At 46.2% G+C, this 13,389-nt stretch overlaps 1 protein-coding gene across 2 annotated transcripts in view; it reads left to right on the forward strand.

Moving 5' to 3' along the window:
- Positions 1 to 919: 919 nt before the first annotated feature.
- LOC147444778 (transducin family protein / WD-40 repeat family protein) overlaps positions 920 to 13,389 on the forward strand; it is a 54,748-nt gene continuing 42,278 nt past the window's right edge. Inside the window, exon 1 of one of the 2 annotated variants that reach the window (XM_086527317.1) lies at positions 920 to 1,225. In XM_086527317.1, coding sequence (XP_086383443.1) covers positions 1,016 to 1,225 — 210 coding nt within the window. In that variant the 5' untranslated portion in view covers positions 920 to 1,015. The remainder of the gene's footprint in view (positions 1,226 to 13,389) is intronic. The other variant, XM_086527318.1, reaches the window with a different exon arrangement.

The following is a 13,389-nucleotide window of genomic DNA, read 5'->3' on the forward strand; positions in this document are numbered from 1 at the left end:
CACAATTACAAATACAAGGGGAGTTTTTTTTATGGGGGATTTTAATATGGTTTGTTCCGACAAGATAGACAAGGGCCCTCCAACATTCTTGCTGGGGGGAGCGTAAGAAGTGGTCTTCCATGGGAGAAAAATGGGCTTTGATGGATGCTTGGCAAATTGGCCCTTGGAAGGATGACGCGGGGTTCACGTACCACTGTCTCCAAGCCACCTAATCGACTTTTATATTGGAAAAATTCTATTTTTTTCATGGTGGAGATTGGGTGCCTTCTTCTTTACTTATGTAAATCCTCATGAGTGAAAAGCTCTCTGATCATTTCCCTCTACTTGGAACCTTGATATTTTCTTTAGAAGAATCACATCAATTGCGGGGTGCCAATAAACTTCTTATCACCTACCCTAATCTGTTTAAAAATGCTCACTTCAAGGCTCCGATTTCTTGCGTTGCAAAAGAGCTATACCAGAACACAGTCAAGGAAAGCCGACACATGGAAGAGAATATTTAGTAAAAAAATCCAATCAACAATCAAGAGAGTGGGTCCAATGCTGAAATGGAGTAGTAACAACACAATATCAATCTACAAATCCAGGTTGAAGAGCTAGGCCATAAGAAAATGCAAGGAAAGGGCTCGAATCAGGAGCACACTGAATTGGCTGAAGCTCAACCAGGCCTTGCACGAAAGTGATATAGAGGCGAAAAATCTCCTGAGACTTCAAGCCAAGGAAAGTCACATCAAAACCGAGGATGTCAACAAAAACAGAGAGACCGTCGTAGGCGGCCGGCCGTACTAGTAGTGTATAAATCTAAAAAAATAACCTAATTTTCTAAAATTTCCTCTTGGCAAATTCAAGAAAAGGAATTTTGTATGTTTGGAAAAATGACTCTCTCTCTCTCTTTCTCTCTCTCTCTCTCTCTCACACACACACACACACACAGCGTGATTGTTTAACCTCCGTAGTTTTTGTATGTGGCATCTCTTGCTAGCTTGAGCTCCTGCAAAGGGAAGGTAAACCAAAAATGATGCGGGGAGGCACTCTTCTCTCACCAAAAGAAGAGGAAGGAGAAGATTCAGAACCCAAACGCTCAAGGCGAGATGTGGATGATGAAAGCAAAGAGAGAGTTAAGCTGGCGATCCAGGAGCAGGTGCAAGCTCTTACCCAGCTCGTTGAGGATCGTTCTGCAGAAGTGCAAAAGGCTGAAGACGAGGTCCGAAAAGCGGAATTGCAGGTGCTTACCGCCATCTTTAAACTGTGAGATTTTGGCTTTGGCATGTGCTCTGTTGATGTTGTAATGTGCAAGTGTAGATGATGTGGAATGCAAGGGACACACTAGCTTATGTATATTATGTCTTGGGTAGGTTATTGCTTCTCTCTGAATATGAACAGCCACGCATTCACAGACTTGCATTGACCTGCACCTCCACATCTTGGGTTTCATGTCTTAAGAAGTATGACCAGCATGCTTCTTACTTTAAGGATGGTCATAGCCCAGTGTCTTCTCGGCGATTTGGGGTTGAGAGAGAGAGAGAGAGAGAGAGAGAGAGAGAGAGAGAGAGAGAGAGAGAGAGAGAGAGAGATATGAAATGAAATGTAATATTAACATCTTCAAAAGGCCAAAATGACCTATGAGACCAAAATGTTACATGTGGTGAATCTAATACCAGGTCTGGGTACAAAAAGTACAAAGATCTGAAAAGAAAATAGTGGGTAGGGGTGGGTTGAAAGCTGATACAAGGGGAATACAAAGGGGGAGCTGATACAGTGGAGCTCTCTGACAGTCGAGGCATCATATACATATACATCAATTTCCAAAAGGCTAGGATATTGTCTGGTGATGGGTAGTCCTAGCATTGAAATCCCCCAAGATAATAACGTTGCCATCTCTGGAAAACGTCCATATATCATCATCTAAAATAGAGAAGGGGGACTGTCCTCTAGGTGATGCATAAACTGAGGTACTAGGAGGGAAATAGTAGATAGCAATGTAGAGATATCTGCCTATCGCTGCCTTCATTCTCACCCACATGTACCTAGCATGCTCATCCTACGAGCTATATGTATCAAAGACTGTAGCTCCTCCCTGAATAAGACTTCCACTCCTCCCGAACCTCGTCCTCTACGCTCTGATCGAGTCTCCTGTGTGCAAGCTCTCCCCCATTTGTATCCGCTCACATCGGGCATGGACTGCCCCGGGGCCTGATGCGTCTCATAGTAGAAAATGATGTCTCTCCTTGTGAAACTATCCTCAGAGGCCCCTACATCAAGACTCAAAGATCCATTACAATTCCATGTAGCCACTCTGAGTGTGGTCCCATAGGTCTCGCACCGTCATGCGGGACGCTTCTCCAGAATAACCACTCATCCATCCATGTAGAAGGCCACTTTCCCCTTCTCTGGAGCTGTGATTATCTCGGGCATAACTTCTTTCATATGAGCAAGCTGTGTGAGTGAGAGGTCATTTCCAAAGAATATGCCCGTTTTCTTTAGTGTAGGACGCTTCTTCAAGAAGTCCTTCTTTACCTCCATGGATGGGAAGCGCATGATTAGAGCTCTTTCTTTTGAAGTCTCCCCATTTCCTTATGTCTTCTTCCCTACCCTCCAAGCCTTTGTATGAGTAGCGTCACTACCCATCATGCGGAGAAGTTCTTTGACTTCCCCTTCCACATCATCTCGGTCTTTTAGACGGGTTATTCATATGTGCAAAGCTCTAGTCTTTCTTCGCTGCTCTTCTTCTAAAGTCATGTTGATGATTGTAGGAGTGGGGATAGATGTGGTTTCTTTCCCTTTCCCTTTCTTAGCGACTTCTATCCATTTCTCGGCTTCATCCGCCTTCTTTTGTGTCTTCGTGATTACATCCACCCACGAAGACGTCTTTGCCCCATTCTGTTTCTCTTCCTCTTTGATCATCCGTACTTGGTCCTTGATGACCTTAATTTCCTCTATCACGAGGGTTGGAATTCACCTTCCTCTAGTCCATTGCTTGCTCTATCAGCAAGTTCTCGCTTGAGGACTGAGACCTCTTCTTTGAGTGCTTGTGAATCCGCCTTAAGTGCTTGTATCTCTACGTGCAGGCCCTCTTTCTCCTCCTTCCATTGCGTGCCTTCGTTAAGGAACATTTGAAGAAGGTTTGCCTTCTCCTTCCACCATCCTTCCATCTTTGCTTTCCACTCCTCCATCTACCGTTTTACTTGTGTTATCCGCTTGTTTGTAAGCATGAAGGTTGCCTTCGTACGGGACTTGCAAACTGGTGAAGCGCTCATGACCTCCATCATAACGGCCCTTGATTTCTATTCCTGCAAGCCCTAAATCTACGTGAGTCCCCCTTCCTTTGCTTCTACCGCGAGGGTGTGCTGCACAGTCGCTGGTTTGTTGCTGGTTGACGCACCCTATTTGAACCTGGTGGTGAACGCACATTAACGTCTTGCAAAGGACTGAACTAAGCCTGTAGCGTAAACCTGCCCCCCTCTGTTCACTGGCGGGCAACAAGGTAGCAATGCGTACGAATAGCAGGGGCTTCAATGCAGCAGACACCAGCTACCACCTGCTGTAGATACCTGCTGGTCCCCTTGGTAGGGCATGCTCACCGCAAAGATGAAGGCCTCTCTGTTTACTGGCGGGCAGCAGGGCAGCAACACGAGCAGTAGGGGCTTCAGTGCGGGTGAACACCAACTCCCACCTGCGCGCAACGCGAGTACAGGGCTGCCAGCTTTCGCGAGCCTCCTCCCCTGTGCAGTCACGCGCTGTTGCTGGTCATCAGCGCCATCTAGGCCTGCTCGCGCTATAGAGAGAGAGGGTGCACCTGCGCGCGACCTGTGTTTCCAACCCTGCTCCCCTTGCGTACCCCGCGTTTCCAGCCCTGCGCGACTTGCTCCCCATGCGTTTCCAGCCCTGCGCGATCTGCTCCCCCTGCGTTTCTGCACACCTGCTCGCGCTCAACAGCTGCTTGCGCTAGAGAGAGAGAGAAGACCTGCTCGCGCTCAGCAGCCCCCTCCAGACCTCTGCGCGACCTGTGTTTCTAGTCCGCTCCAGACTTGCTCGCACACGAGAGAGAGAGAGAGAGAGAGAGAGAGAGAGAGAGAGAGAGAGAGAGAGAGAGAGAGAGAGAGAGAGAGAGAGATTTGATTTGATTTGGTTTGGTATTAACGTCCGCGGGGGGCCAGAAATGACCCATGGGACCTCAAAATGATACATAGTCTCCCCTCACGAGGGTGTATGGTGTGGTGTGTGTTATTCTCTTTTTGTGTTCCTATGAGTGTCTTTTGATGCTCAAGTATGCGGGTGAGGTATGTTCCGAGAGCTGTAGGGGAGGGGTTTGTCTTGGATAATAGGTCCGCAAAGGTAGAACAACCGCTTAGAAGTGGTTGAAATTTAGCCCGGATGTGAGCGTATTCTGGGCATTCCAATGTCACATGTGCTTCATCTTCGGGAGCTTGCATTGTACATGATGTGCATATCCGTTTAGAAACATCAATTTTCAGCCAGCCCTTTGTTTCTATTTTAAGCATATGTGACCTTGTGCGCATCAAAGAGATGGCTCTTCGTGCCATGTGGGGCATGGGTGTTCGTATGTGGGCCTGGGCTGCCATTGGGTTTGTGCTATAGCCTTCCCAATACTTTGTGTTGACATGCTTGCAATAGTATTCAAATTTTGAGCGGTGTTGCGTTGTCTTCCACTTGGTGTGGAGGCTATTTAGTAATGCAATGTCAAAATTCAGCATGTGTTCTCCCTCCTTGCCCTCCTCAATAAGCATGTCCACATATGCCTCTACATTCCATTTAGCGAACCATTTCTTAATGTCCTGTATGAGGCTCGATGACAGAAATTTGCTTTTCTTTGTCTTTTGTGGCGCACATCCCGTTTCCCATGCAATGCGGGGGATTCGAGTAGTAGGCATCGCTTTGACCTTCATGATATACGTGTACATTTTTTGCAATGCTTTCATTTCTAGTGGTCTCTTGCCCGTCTCCAAGAGTAGCACGGAGTATGGTGTCGTCTTTTTGGCCCCCATGTGTCGACATAGAAACTTTTTTTGAATTTTTTCAATTTCATTCCATGTGTGGGCTGAAATGCTTGCTCCCCAGATTTCCACTCCGTAGAGGATGGCTTGCACCACGCATGTCTCAAAAATGGTCGCTTTTATCTCCCATCTTTTTATGCTCCTTTGTGTGCACATGTTTTCAAATTGATAGTACTTGGCATGGCCGATGTCAATTCTATTATGTGCGCATTGTCCCCAAGCATAGTTGCACGGGATGTCAATCCCCAAGTACTTGAAACTGTCGACTTTCTCAATTTGTTTCCCTTGATACATGAGGGGGGCGTGGATAACCATCTTACGAGTCTTTACAATCATGAACTTTGTTTTGTCTACATTGATTGATAGACCCACATTTTCACAAATAGCATGTAACGCATCGACCAATTTCTGTAGAGCTGTAATGTCATGGGCGAAAAGAGCCACATCGTCTGCATAGATGAGCATGAGAAGTGTAAGCATCCCGATGGCGGGTTCATCCCCTTCTAGTTGAGGGAGGAAGCTTTCTATTTGATCAATGCACAATCCAAAAAGAGTAGGGGAGAGAGGGCATCCTTGTTTGACCCTCATGTTGCTCGAGAAAGCTTTGGACAGCCCTTCGTGCGTTTTTAGTTGACATATGACTCTGTCATAGAGACGTGCTACCGCACTCCTGAGATGCATCGGTACTTTTATGCATTCCATCCTTTTCCATATACCCATTCTCGGGACCGTGTCAAAGGCTTTGGTGAAATCTACAAAGCAACAGTATAATGTTTTTCCCTTTAGCCGACTCTCTTCCATTAATACCCTGAGTGAAACAAGGTGATCAATGGTGCTATGTTTTGGTCGGAAACCTGCTTGTTCTTTTGCTCGTTCTCCATTTGTCTCCGCCCATGTGCTTATGCTTTGTTCTAAGATGCTTCCCAAAAGCTTTGCCATGCAAGATCCTACCATAATGGTACGGTAGTTGGTAGGCTGATTTACATCCCCTTTTTTGTAAAGTGCTTTGATCCAGTTCTTTTGCCAATCCTCGGGTAGCCCTTGAACAATGGCTTGGTTTAGCATTCTATGTATCCACTCTCTGGCTCTCATACCTGACCATTTTAGCATTTCTGAGTTCAAGTGTAGTATGTCCGGAGCTTTCCCATTTGCAAGTTTCTGTATGCCTTTTTTAACCGTTTCGAAATCAAAGTGGTCTTGGGCATGGAGATCGGTTTGATGTGTGGCATTTCTTCCGCATTATTATGCACATATAGTTGTTCCACATATAGTCGCCAGGTGTGGAGAAAAAAACGCAAGTGGAGAAGGTCCTCCGTGATGAAAACCCTCCAAGTTCCATCGCTTGCCTTGCTTTTGCAAAACGCTGGCAGATTTGCAGAAACACTGGCTGATCTGATCTTCGGGATGAGAACCTCATGCTAGTCCCATGGAGAGCCTGAAGCGTTGATACCATGTGAGAGTGCGCGTCTGCAGAAGAGAGAGAGAGAGAGAGAGAGAGAGAGAGAGAGAGAGAGAGAGAGAGAGAGAGAGAGAGAGAGAGAGAGAGAGAGAAATGAAATGAAATGTTATATTAACGTCTTCAAAAAGGCCAGAATGACCTATGAGACCAAACTGATACAAAAGTGGTGAATCTGTTACAAAGTCTGGGTACCTTAGTACTAAAGTACTAAGTGTGAAAATAAATGTGAAAAAATAAATACAAAGTATTAAATAAACTTCTTAGGAGCATTCTGGGTGTCTAGCTAGAATGCTTCTAATTCTTTGTTGTAGTCTCCTCCGGTGAAGTGTGCTTTTGCATCTCGATCGTGGTCGTCTCGATTTCCTAAGCTCAGTCGCCCTGTCAATGAGGGTGCCTTTGGTATGGATGTGGGTACTCTGTGCTGGCTGCTGGTCTCTTGCTTCTCCTGCCACTCCTGCTTCTCTCGATCCGAAGAAATCTGTGATCTGCCTCTGAGGCTGTAGTGCTCTTTGTCTTCTCATTAGATTTTCCCTGTGCCGATGTATTTCCAGTAGGTACAAGCCTAAGCATCTTTGATCTTGGTATTGCATGACTCTATCTAGAGGTCCAAAGCCTTCTTTAAATAGGCAATGGAAACGCCCACGTATCCTATAGTATACGGTGCAATGGCATATGTAGAGAGAGAGAGAGAGAGAGAGAGAGAGAGAGAGAGAGAGAGAGAGAGAGGATTGAGCTTGAATCAAGAGCCTTGGATGTCGAGTAAGATGCTTGGTGGGTATGCGGTTGGTAGCACTGCAAACTTTGATTTTTGACTGCTTGGGACCCTTCTTTAGCACAACTTTGCTTTATTACTGGTGGTCTAGGATCTATGTGGAGACCAACTTTATGCTGCAGATGAAGTTGGAATCAGCCTGTAGAATCTTTACCGCAATTGTTCCACCTCGGTTTCTTACCTCTCACAATTCCTTTCTCAAGCTTGGCCCCCCTTGAATTTGAATGGAACCTAATATTAATGCGGTGCTTGATGTGGAATCCCATTGTCCATCCTTGCATTTGTTTTTTTTTTCCGAGACACCCTTGCGTTTGTTTTGACACCAAGTTAATAAGGCTTTGTTTGATTGATCAGACTTGAAAGCCTTTATGGCTAGATTCATGGTCGATTATTCGATGCCACATGTTTTAATGCAACAATCGGCTTTATTTAGATTTTAAATGTTAAGAGAGGAGGTTTATGCATGGATGATTATGAGGAAAGCATTGGTTTGTCATTATTGCAAAAGCATTTAGATGGTACTGAAATGAGATTGTTTTTTCATGGTGGCCAGATTATGCAGAGATTTTTGAAACACGATGCTGTGACCTTGACACGTTTAATTTGTGTCTATGGATAAACCTATAAATATTGTTAGATTTACACCACTCTGCTACTTCACACAGGTCTAGGGCACTTCCTCGCACGGCTAGTGTCTTCGGGCTGGCCACCCATAGCATAGGTTGTACCTTGTCCAGCCGCCCGAGTTTGGGTCCGGCCGCCCACTTGAGTTGGGCGCCCATCTTGGGCACTGCCAGGGGGGGGGTACACATTTCATTAAGGGGGGGTACACATTTCAATATTATCTGATCATTGTACAGGTCTTCCTGTTCTGGTAGGCATGGAGGCCTGATCGCCCCCTCTTCCACACACCAGCGTCTCTCTCTCTCTCTCTCTCTCTCTCTCTCTCTCTTCTGCAGACGCGCACTCACATGGTATCAGCGCTTCAGGCTCTCCATGGGACTAGCATCATGCATGAGGTTCTCATCCCGAAGATCAGATCAGCCAGTGTTTCTGCAGATCTGCCAGCGTTTTGCAAAAGCAAGGCAAGCGATGGAACTTGGAGGGTTTTCATCGTGGAGGACCTTCTTCACTTGTGTTTTTGTCTCCACACCTGGCGTTTCTGCTTCTGGCTGCCAGCGCTACCCTTTTTGGAACTTTTTGTCTCCGGAAAACCCCTCTGTTGCATTTGCGTTTTCAGCCGATTTTGGGATCTGCCGCGTTTTTGGACAACAAGGCAGCGTTTGTTGCACAGAGGGGGAGCGGTGGGTTTCCTACCCCCGATCTTGCCTTTCGACACACCGGCTTGGCATCTGGTGCCTTGCGGGCCCGTATCCTCTTCATTTCCATCTGTTTTCAGCCATTATACACTGCTGTTTTTATCTGTTTTCAGCCCATCAGGGGTTGTGACTTTGATTCCCCACCCTCCCCAGACCCCCTGCACCGCTCCGGACAATGCCAGGAGCGTACGAGCACGCTGAAAATCGCTGGACAGCAGCGTTTTCATCACCTTGCAGTTGTGTTTTTGGGTGGACAACAACCAATGGTTTGTGTTTTTCACAGAGGTTGAGGTTACCTCTTGCCAGGACACCATTCGGTCGTGGTCCATGTGGTCTCTCAGTGACTGTTGTAGTACACGGTATCTTCGACATCGGCTTGATCATCTACGGGCGTACGATCCTTGGGAGATCCATTCATTCCAGCCATCGTTCAGCGGTTGCGCACTCCAGAGGGGGTGGTGACTTGTGGTTTGCTATGGACACATCTAAGGACTCTTCAAAGGAGAGATATGGCCATGCTCATGGCATATGGGATTCCAACATTCCCAGAGAAGACACCACCATCTTGGGTGGACAGACACTTACCACTTGACCTCGACACGTCGGATCACTTGCTTACACAGGAGCATCTACATGGACTTAGGGAGGTGATCGTGGATCTCTTCTTGGACAGGTTCATTGCTTGGATCTACAAGCTAGAGTGGAACTTCAGTGCTTTGGACTCTCTTGGAGAGTTTACCCGCAAGATGCGGGAGATCAAGCATCCCGCGACTACATCCGGAGTCACCCGGAGCTTGAGGGGGTGGTGACTTGTGGTTTGCTATGGATACATCTACGCACTCTTCACAGGAGAGATATGGCCATGCTCATGGCATATGGAATTCCAACATTCCCAGAGAAGACACCACCATCTTGGGTGGACAGACACTTACCACTTGACCTCGACACGTCGGATCACTTGCTTACATAGGAACATCTACATGGACTTAGGGAGATGATCTTGGATCTCTTCTTGGACAGGTTCATTGCTTGGATCTACAAACTGGAGTGGGACTTTAGTGCTTTGGACTCTCTTGGAGAGTTTACCCGCAAGATGCGGGAGATCAAGCATCCCGCGACTACATCCGGAGTCACTCGGAGCTTGGCTTGGATGGTAGTGCAGTTGCTCTTCTACACTCCTAATTTAACTGGATTGCTACCTTCAGAGTTGCTTACACTTACCCTCGGTAACCTTATAGCAGACTTATCCCCCGACTTGGGCAGAATGCTACTCCCAGCTCATTCACATTGAGAGCCACACTGAGATGCGGTTTGGTGGCGTTGTTGGCGCGGATTTTGTTTTGGTTGACATCGGAGGATTGGAGGCAAGAGATACAGGCAAGATGGTGCAGACACATTGGTCTGGCCTTTTCTCTTCTCAGAGGTTATTCATAGCGCAGACTACTCAGTTTGGCTTCCCTTTTTCATACAGGATGATTACGGTGCAGACAGATTGGTCTGACCACACCTCTTCTCAGAGGCCCTTCATAGCGTAGACTCTTGAGTCTAGCTTTCCCCTCATCTTGGATTACCCTACCTACTGACAGGACACCATCCGATGGTGGTCTGTGCGGTCTATCGATGACTGCTACAGCTTGCGGTAGCTTCTATAGTGCAAACTGTTTAGTTTGGCTTTCCTTGTTTCGGAGGACGTTTATGGCGCAAATTGCTGTTTCTGGCCTTCCTGGAGTTTACACAACTTATCCACTTGGCCACATTGGGTTGCAGGTTCATGCATTGACAGGCTTCCGGTCATTTTTCTGACGGTTCTTGGGCTTCCCCATTTTCTCCAGACGGTTTGACTACAATTTAACAAACTTGGACACCTTAAGTCTAGATTTGTAAGGTGCAGTGGATGTGAATGTTGAACTTTGCTCAAGATGAGTGCTCCGAACCGTGCTCAAGGTTCCTTTTACTTACGGAAGGGAGAGCCTTCCGTTCCTTTAGTGAGAGAGTGCAAATGATCACAAACAAAGTGGATAAACACTGTGAATGAGGGTGCTGAGACTGAGAGATAGAGAGAGAAGAGAATACGACACTAGAAGGTTGTCAAACCCTCCTCCGAAGGCCCCACTCTCTATGGCGAGAGTGGTCTACTATTGATTGCACAAATCTCTACAATGCTTGGACTTGCCGACGATGTTGACGACGACGAGACCGGCTGAAATCTAAAAATGCTAATGGCTGAAATCTGCAAATCTTTATCTGCTGAATTCTGACTCTATGTCAGTGACGACGTCGATGGCGACGATGCGACGACGACGCACTGAAAACACAGATGCTGAAATTTGCGTTTTCCGGGCTGAAACTGCAAACTTCGGTGGATCTGACTGTGCGGTGAGGATCTCCTACGGGAAGGTGAGTATCTGCGAGGTTCGGGACTTCTGTTGCGGTGTCTAGGTGCTGAAAACAGAAAATGTTGATGCTTCTGGGGTTTCTGTCGGGATGAATCTGTAAAACGCTAGGAGTCCTGCTGATCCAAAAACGCTAGGGCTGATTCTGCTAACGCTAGGGCTGATCTGTAATCTGATGCCAAAACGCTAATTGTTCTGCTGTCGCCGGTTTGGATATGCAAAAGCAAAACACTAGCTGATCTGCTTGCAAATGAAAATACTGGCTGATCTTGCTTGCTTGAAAACGCTAGGGTTTCCTTGCTGTTCTTGCTGAGAAGTTGCTCTTGACGGTGGTCCTCTGCTTATTCTGCCAGAAAGTGCTAGCGCTAGGGTTTCTTATATACATCCTTACTCATTTTGCCCTACCCAGTTTCCCAACAAAAGTCACTTAAAAATAATAAGTGAAAATTGGCTGAAATAGGGAAAATAGGTCTATGCATCGTAAAAATGCTCCTGATGGGTTCTGATGGAAATTCAATGATCATGCTGTGTGCAACGAGAGGATATGCATCTACTCAGTGTCTGGACATGCACGGTCTGCGAACAGACTCACAAAGCTGCCATAACACTTCCTAGACTAGGCTGACTGAACTGAACTGAACCCATGTCATGAAGTAGCTTGTCCACGTACACATAGGGTTAGATGTGCACGTGACATCCCCTCCTTTTCAAAGTGAGGTACTGGTACCGAAGTGTATTGCGTCGAGGGAGATCGCCAACAACGTCTAGAATCCTGGAAAGGACTCTTCGCCGGCCCACTATAATGCATAGGTCATGCGATACTTGAACTTCATAAAGGTCTGCAACGCTTGCTTCTTTGGGCCGCACCGAAAGCGACACAAAGTCATCTGTGGCTCCTTCAATGCTTCAACTTCGTCTATAGTCATGCGTCTACCTTCTTCAAGAATCTCCGAGGATGAAAATTCCTGAAACCACTTCCAACACAAAAACATGAACATACCCATTCCATGTAAAGTGACTGGAAAAATTCTAGTTTCTTTTAAAGACTGTGCATGCAATGTAGATTAGCATATAGACGGAGTGTCAAACCGTTCATCAAACACACGCAAACAACGGAATCGAAACTTGTCTTTCTGATCTAAATCAATCAACTGTGGCAAAACACAATGGAAATGCCGATGCTTGATGTTCAATCCTTCTTGTGCTCTTTCTGATACTGTGTCATGCCAAGGAAGAGACATGGAATGTGAATTCCTTGAATGCAAACATTTCATCTTTCCATGAGTAATCTGCATACATCTGTGCTCATTCATGAGTGAATCGTGTTCATCGTACAATATGTCATGCCTATGAAAAGGGATCACATAAGGACGATGACGAAAATGCAAGAAAGAATCACAAATGAAACACTTGAACAATGCGTGCTGACTAATTATTCGAACACATAATACTTCCTGTGGGGGTTCTTTGGACCTCGACTCGAGAGCCAAGATCGGTTCGTTGTGATTGATCGAATTTGCAATGAGGTTAGCTTCACTAGACAAACTGCAAAGTATGAACGAACCCATCTTTCTTGTGAACAATCACATCGTCATCATGTAAATCATCATGCTCGTGAAGAATCACATCTTGATCATGCAAATCATCAGGCAAATCATCATGCTTATCATTATCATGCAAATCATGTGTGTCATTCTTTGGAAAAGAAGAGACTGAGACAATTTCCTTCTCCGAATTCTTTTCAATCTTCGCCTGCACATTAGAAATGAGAGATGGAGAACGAACAACTTGCTCTCCACGAATGACAATGGGAGAGTCACTTTTAGCGTTGAAAGTAAACGTATTTTCCGCCCAATCAATGAGAGGGTTATGCTCACGAAACCATCGAATGCCCAAAAGCATATCCATGCGAAGTATCCATTCCGCTTCGGGTAACGACCATACACTGAAGTCTTGGTTCGAAGTTCACGAGGGACTTGAGTTCTTGTGGGTCTTGGGTTCTTGAGTCTTGAGGTTCTTGAGTCTTGAGGTTCTTGAGGTTCTTCTTTAGCTTGCAATCTATGTTAGAGAAGGATCTTCTCTTTACCCGAGCTCTTCTCTTTCCTGCGGGCGCACCCCTTGGCGACCTTGCGCTCACACCAAGGTTGCTTTTTCCCACCTCACGTCGATTGGCCGGCCGCTAAGTGCACGGTCGCTCTCAATGAGTGAAAAGAGAAACAAGGGGAGGCTGGACAAGCCCTTCTTTTTTGGGTTTCCTATCACTCTTCAAAAACACTATTAGGAATCGACATGCCCTAGAGGACTTGGGTTACGTGCGACCACAACAAGCAAATTTTTTTTTGTAGTTCTTTCCTTGAGTGATATAGAACATTGCCGAAGCTCTGATACCAATGTAAGGTGTAGCAGATGTGAATGTTGAACTTTGCTCAAG

Source organism: Adiantum capillus-veneris, chromosome 13, assembly GCF_014529385.1.
Source record: "Adiantum capillus-veneris isolate H3 chromosome 13, ASM1452938v2, whole genome shotgun sequence".
In the NCBI taxonomy this organism is placed as follows: domain Eukaryota; kingdom Viridiplantae; phylum Streptophyta; class Polypodiopsida; order Polypodiales; family Pteridaceae; genus Adiantum; species Adiantum capillus-veneris.